Below are 12,984 nucleotides of genomic sequence, written 5' to 3'. Positions count from 1 at the left end.
CTGTCCTTAGTAGTGACTATTGATAGTTCCTTCCGCCATAAAAGTCAGTAGTGGCTGTTGATAGTTCCTTCCGCTATAAAAGCTAGAATCTGTAAGATTATGCTGAGCAGAAGAAGATGAAAACAAAGCTCTTCTCTCTCAAAGATCTTTTGTTTCTTCTTTTTCGTTTTTGAAGGGCATAAAATGCCCTATTAAGTAGGTTGAGGAAGGGACTAAACGCAGGAGGGAAGGACAAGGAAAGACCACCTAAAAGAATACTTAAGTTGGCTGGCTGCCTTTTGTAGCGCGTGTACTCTGATTCTCTTCTGCGGATCTACAACTCTCTTTACTGAGCAAGACTCCATCTATATCCCTAAAAGTAATTTCTTTTTTCTATTATATTCTTATCGATGTTGATTACCAGGTGTCCGCATCGGTGGTCTTCGCTGCAGCAGTCTCTGCATGTCATGTAATCCATTGTGGTCAAAGCTTTTGGACGCCTAATCCTTTGCATCTATGGCACCATCTGGATTGTGTTGTATCATTCTCTTTGAAGTTGTTACAATGTACTCTTTTTGTTGAGCTGTTGATGTTTACAGAGTTGGGCTTATTCATGGGTCATTGTCGAATCTCTCCATGTCTGTATCAAACTTTTAAGGTACGAGCTATCCCTACCAACAACAAAAATAAGAAGATAGAATCTTTCCAGACAGCCCACATTGATGAACTATTTGTTATGTAAATGCCTAACTTTTCTTTGTATTCTATTCTCCTAGACTCCCACGATATTCCCAGCAATCTGTTCCAATGATTCTCCAATCAAGTATTCTTTAATAATTCTCCTTTTCAAATGAACATTGTTATGTTAAGAAAAGGAAAGAAAAGAACTGAGAACGAATGCTCCCCCGTCAACAGAACAAGAAATCAAAAACAGAGAATCTCTAAAAAATTCAATGCAACTTTCCCCAACAAATCCAAAGCAGAGAAACCTTTTTTTCCGGACAAGCCTAGTAATAAATCGAACTATTATATGTAAACCACATCTAAACAGTAAGCCAAGAAGCTAATTATAATGTGCCAGACAGGTTTAACGATGGTACAAAGGTATCCATTGACAAAACAAGACTCTAAACATCCCAATCTAGCTATTTTCTTTGCACTACATCTCATTAACCTAACAATTAACAAAGACAACATACCACCTACGAACACTTCGACATCGACAGGAAACCAAAAGAACATCTAGAAGCACTTTCTGTGAACTATGGATGGCCCAGATTCATCATATTCTGCTTTCGATATCCACATCTGGATGCAACACAGATGAATTAGGAGCCAAATATTAAAGTGCATATAGGCATACAAGTACAAGAATTAAGTACGAAATTAATTCAACAGGCTTTTGTCAGAAAAAAAAAGAATTAAGTAATACCTGCTGGAATGTGCTCAGAGAAGCAAGGATAGATCCTCCAATCCAGACACTGTACTTCCTCTCAGGCGGGGCCACCACCTTAATTTTCATGCTGCTTGGTGCAAGGGCGGTGATTTCCTTGCTCATGCGATCCGCAATCCCAGGAAACATTGTGGACCCACCACTTAGCACAATGTTGCCATATAAGTCTCTCCTAATGTCTACGTCACACTTCATGATAGAGTTGTAGGTTGTCTCATGGATACCAGCAGCTTCCATCCCAATGAGAGAAGGTTGGAAGAGAACCTCCGGACATCTAAAGCGCTCGGCACCTATTGTAATAACTTGTCCATCAGGTAGCTCGTAGCTCTTCTCCACTGCTGAGTTACTCTTTGCAGTCTCAAGCTCTTGCTCAAAGTCAAGGGCCACATAAGCAAGTTTTTCCTTTATGTCACGAACAATTTCTCGTTCGGCTGTAGTGGTAAAAGAGTATCCCCTCTCGGTCAAGATCTTCATGAGACAATCAGTCAAATCTCGGCCAGCAAGGTCAAGACGTAAGATAGCATGTGGAAGCGCATAACCTTCATAAATTGGGACTGTATGGCTAACTCCATCACCAGAATCCAACACAATACCTGAAAGAATGTTTGAGTTGAGTAAATTGGCATCCCAAACAAAAAGAAGTTGACTCTTCCTTTCAAACAAAAGTGAACCATTGTCCTTCAAGAATTCACATCACAATAAACTAAAGGTGCTACAAATAATAGCGGAGACAATAAAATATGACGAAACTAATCACATATATGCGCAAAGTAGAAGGAAAAGAAAAAGTAAAGGAAGACATTACTTATTCATCAGGTCTAAAAATATTCCAATTGCTAAGGGGCTGTTTGGGTAAGGAATATTTTCTATAGGAAGTTTGATATGGTTCGATTACGCTGAGCTTATTTGGAGGCTTAGAAGACATTGGGGTCAGAGCCCGAGGCATAAACTAGGAATTCCAATTAAAACCCTAGCTTTTCTACTTTTCTTTTGCTTAAATAAACTATAATTCATATTAGACCTTGGAGTCTAACTAATTGCTACTTGGCCCTATTAGTCTAATATGTCATTGGATTCAAACTCAGTCAAGCAAGGCCGACATTTCCTTTGTGGGTTGCCACCTATAAATTATATAGTGTGCACCTGTGTCTAAGCATTAGATCCTCATTTCAACATCAGATCTCTCACACTAGCTATGGTCACTTTTTCATCATATCTGGCATTCGACTATTGTTAAGTCGATATCTTAAGATCCAACAGACCAAATCTTATAATCTTGGATTCATTGGAAAGAACTCTTTCATAACGACAACATATCCAAAGCTCAAGAAGTTCCAACATATAGATCCCCCAGAATCGTTCTTACAAGGTTCGCCCTAGAATCTTCCAATGACCGTCGTGGATTAGACAAACCGTTTCCCCCATCGGATAGATCAGAGTGCCTATCAAAGTTCTAAATGCAGGAATTAAAAGTTGAAATTAAAGGACCCTATCTAAAAATTTTCTTTGGATTGATTTATTTTATCTTGTTTGGATAGTTTAAAAAATTTTGGAGGAAAACATTAGATAGAGAAAGATAAGAGGAAAAAGAGGAGGTAGAGGTGGTGGAGGGAGGAGAAAGAGGGTCTAGTAGTGGTGGTGGTGGGTTGAGTAGGTGAAGAATGCAGTAGTGAGTAGAGGAGGAGGCGAAGGTGGTAGTGGTAGGGTGGGTCGAAGAGGTGGTGGTGATGGAAGGAGAAAGAAGTGGAGGTGCAGAAGATGGTGGTCATGGAATGGGTCGAGGAGAGGAGGCAATGATGATGGTGGGAGGAGAAGAGTGGTGATAGGGAGGGACAAGTAAGAGAGAGAGTGAGAGAGAGAATATGAAAAAAAAAGAGATGAAAATTGATTTTTCTTTCCTTAGGAAAGGGTGTTTCCTAAGGAAAATATTCCTTCAAAATTTTCATCCAAACACCCACTTAGGAAAATCTTCCTATCCTTCTAAAATTCCCTAAGGAAAGCTAAATTAGGCTATCCCAACAGGCCCTAAGTTTTTTCTTTAACAAACCACATGTAGATCTTACACTATAGTGAAGATTGACAGTTCCTCTGCTACTATCTCTACAGAAAAGGAAAGCAGAATCAATGCTCAAGGATATCTAGAACAGAAACATTTCCCTATAAATTTTATAACTATTGGATATAAAAGATAGAGATTGCCAGTAAGACTGGTCTACAACAGTGTATAGAAATGATCGCAGCTAGTTGTATTACCTATCAGAGTACTTAAAAGAATAGCAATAGACTCTAATCTAATTCATAGTATAAGTTAGAACTACAGACATTGTTATATTCTTAAAAGAGAAGTGCAAATACCTGTGGTACGTCCACTGGCATAAAGAGAAAGGACAGCTTGAATTGCAACATACATAGCAGGGACATTGAAAGTCTCAAACATAATCTGTGTCATCTTTTCCCTGTTAGCCTTCGGGTTTAGAGGGGCTTCAGTGAGAAGAACTGGGTGTTCCTCGGGAGCAACACGGAGCTCATTGTAGAAGGTGTGATGCCAGATCTTCTCCATGTCATCCCAATTACTAACAATGCCATGCTCAATAGGATATTTCAAAGTAAGAATACCTCTTTTGGATTGTGCCTCATCACCAACATAGGCATCTTTCTGGCCCATACCAACCATGACACCAGTATGACGTGGCCGACCAACAATACTTGGAAATACAGCTCTTGGTGCATCATCCCCAGCAAACCCAGCCTATTTTAGAGCATTCAAGATTTAATGGTTAGATTTAAGAAGTGAAGAATTATCTGATTAGTTGTATATAATCTCTCACCTTCACCATCCCTGTACCATTATCACAGACAAGGGGCTGAATGTCATCAATGTCCGCCATTCTTTATCCTGAAGATTTTAGAATAGAACTATTGGAACAAAGCAAACAACCCTTGAGAAAAAAAAAAAAACAAGTTCCATGAGGATGGGGATGCCCCAAAATACTAGCAAGCAACACTATCAACAACAAAGAAATTAAGAATTGAAAATTACTAACAAAACCTGGAAATATCTGTTCTTTTCTTTTGATTTACTAGAATAATTATTCCCATTTTTCATTCAGGTGATTTAAGCGGCCACTTGGTGTGAAAATAACTGTGGGTTTTCCTCACCATCTCATATCACCAAATGGCCTAGCCTTTTAACGGGGATACAGCAGAAATCCTATACAATTGAGCCTTGCTAGGATTTCCTGTTACTCTATTTCCACTATATCTATTAGCATGGGTTAATGTATCCCTTAGGTAATGCAACTTACCCCTCCACTGTAACAACTTCCCAACAATTCATCAAAAAACAAATTCCCAAAAAGACAAATTAAATGAATTAATTTACATCAAACTAATTCTCAAAATAAAAATTTCCACTTACTCGTCTAGTTTGACAACCATACGTAAACTTTTCTGCTATAGAGCATTTTTCACCAAATGGTCTAATATTTGTTTAGGAGGACGATCTGATCATCCTTCCAAGTGAATATAATGATAATCTCATTCATTTCCACTCTATTCTATATCCTGGCTATTCAAATCGCTTTGCAGATCCATTTTCCTACTCCATTTAGATATCATAAGATTACTTAAACATATCCTCAAACTAAACAGCTCCTAAAACACTAGTAAAGAGTAAATTTTCCGATTCGGTAATTCATCAAACAAAAATTTTGCGCTTGAATACACGCCCGAGGCCTCCTGCTGGACTCGGTTAAACACCGGAACAACATCACCAACAGTCCGAACCCTAATTTAGCACATCAAATATGACGCTCCCTATCACGTATGCAGCATATCATATGCTATCTATGCATCAAAAAGAGAAGCATCTTCATCTAGATTTCGGAGTTGTGATCAAAAAGCAAGATGCAATGATGAAAGCAATCAGATCCGCCAACAAAGGGCACGAGATAGACAGAGAGAGAGACTTGTAGAAGTGTGAGAGAAGACAACCTTTCTGCTTCGGAGATGGCGATCGCGGAGAAGACGAGGGAATGTTGCGTTTCGGAGAGAGGAACGAGGAATGTATTGGGGTTATAAGTAGCAGGCAGTGGGGAAGTGCAAGGAAAAGGACGGCGGCCCCAGGGTCGGCGGAAATTTAAGCCAGAATGGAGGTTTGAGTAACGCACATGAGCTGTCAGAACTCTTCTTTGTTTTTTTATTTAGAGAAGTAATGTTTGAATAGGTGGATGTCGTCGATAATATGAATTATTTTTTATAAAAAAATTGGAAAATTTTATTTCGCCCATTCGTTTTTACCTTACTTTTACTTCGACCGTTATTATTTTTACTGTCCAAATTGACCTGCTTTTTCTTATAATTTCAGTTTCAGTTAAACCCGACAGATTATTAGCACATTTTTAATATTATTGGGATTATAAGTAGCAGAAAAAAGAAATAACCCTGTACTACTCTTCATCATTTTTTTACATCGTCTTCATCTTGTACTTCATATACTACTCATATTCATTATTATTCTTCTATTTTTTTTTTGTTGCTCCTTTTTTTTTCTATCTTTTTATTATTCTTTTGTTTTTCATAAACAAGTCTTTATAATTAATTTTTAATTAATAAAATAAAAGATTAATTAGAGATAATTGTGAGATAATTAAGATTAGTTAAATAATAAAAATATGACTCTATATGATTATTATTTATTTCTATATAAAGTATAATGGTAAAATATTACAAACCGGCTTGATCTAATCCGTAACGGTTCTGAACTAGATTGAGGATATGACTTTCGAAGAAAGCTACAGATGATCTAGCCGTTGGATCTTCCTGAATCTTAAATATGTTGTAGCTCTTGAAAAGAACTTTCCAATGAATCTAAAATCTTAAAATTTGGATAACTAGATCAAGAGATATTAATCGAACAGTGGCCGAAGGTCGAGTGAACTCTAACTTAATAGCCCTTCAATGGTTAGATAAGTGATAGGTTAATTCCTCGGAGTGAAGGGGGAGAAGTTGTTGTAGAAGAGAAGGATTAGGAGTTAGAAGAAGCCGACTAAAGACTTGGGTGGTGAAAGGAAAGAGATGGAAGAGGGCACCAATAGCTAGAGCAAGAAGAGAAAGAGATAAATACATAATGCCAATTTCAACTATCGGATAAACTCCAATTAGAGTATCCTCCACATATTTATAGGGGCTCATATTAGGAACCCGTCAACTAAGTTAAAAACCCTAACAACCCAACAATTTTCATCGTAGTGCATTCGAATGGGGAATTACTCTCTGTCGTTGTGAACGTGTGCAAGCGTTCGAACAACCGCATTTGAATGACCCGATTCCGTTCAAACGCACAGTTTGCGTTCTCTATTTTTGTGAACGCATGCAGGCGTTTGCATGGCCCGTTCGAACACGATCCTTGCATTTGAACACCCCACGACAAAAAAAAATTTATTTCTTCAATAAATAGGCTCATCCCAATAAACCCAACATCGTGAGTGGGAGCCATTATACACCAAATTGTATTATAAAATATGTAAATTTTGAAGTGTATAGAAAGTGTATAGAAAGTATATAGAAAGTGTATAGAAAGTGTATAGAAAAAACAAAAGAAGTTGTTAAAAATAAGAAAGTTTATTATATTTAGGAAAGTAGTTAATATATTTTCTTTTTTTTCTTTTTCTTCTGTTTCTTCTTCTTCTTAATCTACCACTTTCTTTTTCTACTTCTATCCCTTAATTATTCTCTCTTTTTTCTATATAAGTCTATCTAATCACTTTTTAATCAATAAAATAAAAAGTTAATTAGAGATAGTGATGATATAATTATGATAAAGTAAGAACTAATCCTAATTATCTTACTAGTACCTTTTATTAATCTCTCACGTTATTAATTTAAAAAGTGATTATAAAGACTTATATAAAATAAAAACAAGAGAATAATTAAGTCATAGAAAAAAAAGAAGCAATAATATAAAAGAAATTAATCAGAGATAGTGATGAGACACTTTATTCTTAATTTTTTCTATACAAATCTCTATAATTATTCTTTAATAAATTAAGAGATTTTTTAGAGATGGTGATGAGATAATTAGTGTTAGTTAAATAACAAAAAACATGACTCTACATGATTATTATAATAGTGAAGTATGTAAATTCTGCAATATAAAAAAAAGCAAGTGTTGTTAAAAATCATTGAAAGTTGTTATTATATTTACAAAAGTTGTTAATATATTTTTTCTTTTTTTCTTTTTTTCTTTCTACTTATTATTATTATTATTATTATTATTATTATTATTATTATTATTATTATTATTATTATTATTATTATTATATCCCTTAATCATTCTCACCAATATTTCTGAATTAGTGTCTTACTCTATTAATTAAGAAGCAATTAGAAAGACATGTATAGAGAAAAATATAATGATTAAGAGATAAAAAAGAAAAGGCAACAATAAAGGAGAAGAAGAAAAGGGCACACATCATACAGTTTTTGTACTTAAACTATAAAATTCCAGTTTAGCACAATTTCAAAAAATATATTTAGAAGATAATCATCTAATATTCAAATATTATAAAACCAATAGGATAAAATCAATGACATCACAATGTAGAACTTTTTCATTCAAACTTTCTTAGTATTAGAAATCTATCTACAGCGAAACGAATAATTTCTAGTTTAAGTACGAAATTTTAATTATAATTCATAATTTTATTTAAGTAGATATCTTAATTTATTTATAATATAGATTAAATTCTAAAGAAACTATGAACACAAAAGTAGTAGATCATAATGTCACCATTTTTATCCATTTAGATTAATAATTTTTGGACATCAAATAATTATCTTCTAAATATTTTTCCAAAACTAAGCTAAGTTGAAATTTTATAGTTTAAGTATGAAAACTATGTGACCGTACCCTTTTCTAGATGTTACATTTGGAAAGCCTAGAGTTGCATTGACTTAAGGGCGGGCACGTGTGGGGCATGTGCGCCCCTTCCCATTTTTCTTCCCTCTCTGCCTTTCTTTCTTCTATTCTTTCCTTCTTTCTTTTTCTTTCTTCCTTCTCTCTGCTAGCTCACTCTCCCTCTTTCTTCTTTCTGCCACATCGAAGTGCCGCTGGAGCCGTCGACCCCATGGATTGAATTACCGAAGCTGCGTCTCTTATCACGTAAATTTAATTTTAAAATATGTTAGCGTTTGAGTTTTTCTCCTTCAAAACTTTCTCCTCTTGGAATCCGGCCAGTCAGTAGCTTCATGTCTTGCTATGTCGGTCCAGTGAGCTCCCCTTCTTTGTGAGGATGTCCTCGATGGCAGTGGTCCGAGTGTATCTGTATTAATTGCTCCTATCGGAGAATTAATACATATAAATGTAGGAAAATGATATTAAGCAAGTTGCATTTTTTTATGAAGCTTATTAATTAAATATTGTCTATGCGATCTTCCGTAAATTTGATAATAGTGAATTGGACGATAATTTGAGGAGAATATTTTTATTACGTTTAATAACGCGTTAGGCATTGGTACAGTTGTGCTAGCTCTACCTGATTAATAAAGGTAGGAATTATGAGATGGACCTACCCAAATCTATAGTGCACATCAATAAAATTATTTAACTAATTAGTGATAAGAATACTGTTCTCATGCTTTTCATTTACTTTTTTTATCGAGATGGACTCCAGACTCTATGAGGATGATGTCATGGCGTACTTACAGCTAGTATTAGGAAACCAGTTTAGACAAGTGAAACTTTTATAATTTAGGAGAAGTGTAGAGAAGGAAATATCGTACTTTATAAAATAATCACATTCATATTATACATATGTATACGTTTTCCTTACCATTATTATTGTACGTCATGCATGGTAATTAGTTTTTGGGATTCGGTATGACTTCACATATCATGATGTCTACGCATATTTATTGGGCATGATCATGTGTTTAGCATGCAAAACATGATAATGATGGGTGTTACGTTATGCTTGCTGTGTTGGATTATATCATGCTATTTGCACACATGGACAACTATAAAGAGAGCAACTACTGCATCGCAACGGTACCCGACACCTCCCCAGCCAAAGTTAGGGGCGAGGGATATTCTTATACTTATATATATTAAGGCACACATCTGAGGTCTTAGTCTATTGATCACAAATAATAATACAATCGTTTCGTCGAGCGATGGACGATTTACTATTGATCGATGAGAGTCATATCCTTTTAAGATATTTAGAAAGAGAAAGAGAAGGATAGAATGACATAGACCTAGTAGTATCTGATGACGAAGGGTGAAGGCGTCCATGAGCAATGGCTCATGATTTTCATACGATGGTGCAATGATGTGGAGTTGAGAGCTCAGGTGATAGTATCGATGTGCTATACTAATCTGGGTGATAGGCTTATGACTAAAGTCCTTAGTTTGCGGTAGCGAAGAATCGGTCATGTTGTTCGTTGGGTGATGGGCAGGCGACTCTACTATTAGAGTCTAATTCTTATTCTTATTCTTAGTTTATTCATGTAAATTAAGCTAAATGGTTTGTAGCTCCTGTGTGAGTTTTATCTTATTTTGGTTATGGATATGTATTTTGAGATTGTTGTGGCATTGGTGTTATGAGCTTTTTGTCTGTATTATTTGTAGAAATGTGGGCTTTTCGCTTATATATTGTGTTGAAACACTAACTAGTAAGTCACGTGATAATCATATGGTTTCTACCCACGTAAGGGGCACATATTTGGTGGCAGGTGTTACAGCAAGGCTAGAGCTAACTAGATTTTGGATGGTGATAAAAACACAATTTTTTCAAACTACTACTTTGATTAAGTACAAGAATAATCGCATTATTTCCTTGATTGACAATAATGGTGTTATGATTAATTTGTGGAATGATTTTGCGGGGTGTTTTTTGGGAATATTTGGACCATTGGTACCATAGGGGGGCCTAACAGGACCTAGCATCATTTGCTTTCTCTTAAGCCGAATCGCAATGATGATCTCACCAAACCTTTTACCTTGGAAGAAACTAGGATTACTTTGTGGTCTGTGGTTGGGAATAAGGCCTAGTTAGACAGTTACCATGTTGAGTTTTATCGCAATTACTAGAATATTGTCAAGGTATATGAGGCTTTCCTCCACTTCTAGAGCAATGCTCAACTAAGCTCGAAATAGGGAAGCACCCATATTGCCCATATTCCTAAGGCTCCTAATCTTGTTACTATTAATGACTCCAAACCTTTATCCTTGTGTAAAGTCTTGTATAGACTATTGGCTAAACTCATGGTTAACCATATGAAACCTCTCCTTTCCAACTTGGTGAGCCTTGAGCAATCAGCCTTTGTGGCGAGTAGATCCACTACTAATAATACTATTTTGGCTCAAGAGATTGCACACTCTATTTAGAGGGGTAAGATAGAGGACCCCTTTATGATTATTAAGATTGGTACGAAAAAAGCCTATGATAGGCTTAGCCGGGAAGCTATCCTAGAGGTTATGTCGATTATGGGTTTTTCGCAAAATTGGATTCACCTTATTAAAGCTTGTATTGAGTCCCTGACTTGTGGTTTTCTAATAAATGGAGTTGTTACCCCCTTGGATTACAGGTAATTGTGGAATTCGACAAGGGGACCCTCTTTCCCTTTACCTCTTCATCTTATGTGCTCAAGTTCTTACTAGATTACTTAATGGTGTTATGAATTCTGATATGCTTGATGGTTTTTTGTATCTCACAATACTAAAATTTGCCATTTAATATTTGATGATGATATTCTCATTGTAACTATAGCTAATACTATAAACTGTGATGTAATTAATAGCATTTTTTATAAGTATTATTTGCTAGCCAATCGGAAAGCTAATAGGAGGAAATCTGCTTTCTATCTCCCTTCGTGGGCTAATGCTAATCTTGGGCAATCCTTGGATAAGTCTCTTAATATGCATCTTGGGTCCTACCCCTTTAATTATCTTGGGATTTGATTCAACCTACTAAGCCTAGAATTAGAAATTTTGTTAGCTTAGTGGCTAGAGCTAAAACTAAGTTGGCTGGCTAAAAGCTTGCTACTTTGTCATAAGCTGGTAGACTTACCCTTCTCAAGTCATATGGGCTAGTTAGTACAGATATCCCAATCTTTATTTTGGATAAGATTGATAAAATTTCCAAGTCTTTTCTTTGGGGCAAGGGCACTTCTAATAAAGGGTTACACCTTATTGGGTAGAATAAGATCAGGCGCCCCTCTTTGAAGGTGACCTTGGGGTTTGTGACCTCCGTTAATTACGTATTAGCTTTTAGGCCCTAAAGCCTAAGAGCTTTTCGAGCATGTGGATAAAAGTTAGGTTTAGCTCATGGTGTACAAGTATAATAATTGTAAACCGTGGTATAAAATTCGTGCTAAAGGTAAGAAGTCCTCTATCTTTAGGTGCCTTGCTGAGTCCATTAACACTATTAAGAAGGGCCTCCTAAAATCAATTGGCGATGGTCAGACTACTAGTGTGATGCAAGATCCGTGGGTGTCTAGTATCCCCTTTGCTCACAAGCCTAAGTTTGTCAATATGGCCATCTCCTTGAAGAGGAAAAAAGTGACTTGGCTAGTTGCTAGCAATAGATAGAATAATGAGCGAGTTATGAGATGTTTTGGGCTTATTCTAGGTAGCGCTATTTGTGCTATTCACCTTCCTCATTTTGCTGCCAAGGATACTTAGCTTTGGTCCCCCCATCTGAGGGGCCATGCTACTTCTACCTCTATTGCTAAATTCCTAAAGGACGAGAGTACTATGCCTATGGCTACTTAGGATGGCTTGCCTATACTTTGGGGGCTACCAGTTCCTCCTAAAATCAAGATTTTCCTTTGAAAGGTTACATGGAACCAACTGCCCACTAATGTCAGACTCCACAACCTTAGCTTTGCCCCTATGAATAAGTGCCCTATATACTTAGACCATGAGGAAACCGTTGAGCACCTCTTAGTTAAGTGTAAAGGTGTTGTTGAACTATGGGGTGTCATGGAACAACAACTTGATGCTAAATTCTTTTACAGAAATAGCTAGTGTACTGGTGACTAGATAAAGGAGAGAGGGGGTCAGACTAAAGATGAACTCACCCTCATTAGATGCATCATTGCACATGGGCTTTGGTTCCTATGGAAGAGATGCAACAATTTGGTTTTCCAATCAAAACCCCCACCAAATAAGTTCTTTATCAAGTCGTTGCAATGGCAATTGAGTCCTTCCAAGTTTAAACTAAACTTGGGAAAGACCTTACTATTAGAAGGTGTGCAATGAAATGGATCCCTGATAACAAGGTGATCAAACTGAATGTTGACGGGGCTTTTTGTCCCAATGATGGCTCATCTAGGTACAGCTTCACTTTTAGGGATCAGATGAGAACCTACTAGCTGGTGCTATGATAGGATCCTCAACTGAGCCATTCCTTGCTGGGATTCAAACTCTTCAGGCTGCGTTGGTTCAAGCAAAGCAGCATAGCATAGCCTCTTTCTCCATTGAATCTAATTCTCAAATGAAGATTAATATCCTACAAAATAGAACTCTATACCCATGAAAATGACGTCCT

The 12,984-nt window shown here is 36.4% G+C and overlaps 1 protein-coding gene across 2 annotated transcripts; it reads right to left on the bottom strand.

Moving 5' to 3' along the window:
• Positions 1-933: 933 nt before the first annotated feature.
• LOC140770302 (actin-101-like) lies at positions 934-5,591 on the bottom strand. 2 transcript variants are annotated; one of them, XM_073111429.1, is made up of 5 exons: positions 5,426-5,591; positions 4,261-4,371; positions 3,788-4,181; positions 1,412-2,025; positions 934-1,287 (listed from the first exon to the last, which is right to left on the bottom strand). In XM_073111429.1, exons 2-5 carry the CDS (start codon positions 4,318-4,320, stop codon positions 1,222-1,224), a joined length of 1,134 nt encoding a protein of 377 aa, XP_072967530.1. In that variant the 5' UTR covers positions 4,321-4,371; positions 5,426-5,591; the 3' UTR covers positions 934-1,221. The 2 variants fall into 2 exon arrangements, with proteins under 2 accessions (XP_072967530.1, XP_072967529.1); XM_073111428.1 differs by having other exon boundaries at positions 935-1,287; positions 4,261-4,328; positions 5,426-5,590.
• Positions 5,592-12,984: the final 7,393 nt, after the last annotated feature.

Source organism: Typha angustifolia, chromosome 11, assembly GCF_048772165.1.
Source record: "Typha angustifolia cultivar Huaian chromosome 11, ASM4877216v1, whole genome shotgun sequence".
Classification (NCBI taxonomy): domain Eukaryota; kingdom Viridiplantae; phylum Streptophyta; class Magnoliopsida; order Poales; family Typhaceae; genus Typha; species Typha angustifolia.
Note: the sequence above shows the minus strand (reverse complement) of the source record. Positions and strands in the feature narration are given on the sequence as shown.

Excerpts from the sequence above, each read along its gene's own strand:
- LOC140770302 (XM_073111429.1), bottom strand. The coding sequence starts at position 4,320 with ATGGCGGACATTGATGACATTCAGCCCCTTGTCTGTGATAATGGTACA. Across the intron at positions 4,182-4,260 it reads ATGGTACAGGGATGGTGAAG|GCTGGGTTTGCTGGGGATGA; the intron begins GTGAGAGATTAT and ends GCTCTAAAATAG. Across the intron at positions 2,026-3,787 it reads TGCCAGTGGACGTACCACAG|GTATTGTGTTGGATTCTGGT; the intron begins GTATTTGCACTT and ends ACATTCTTTCAG.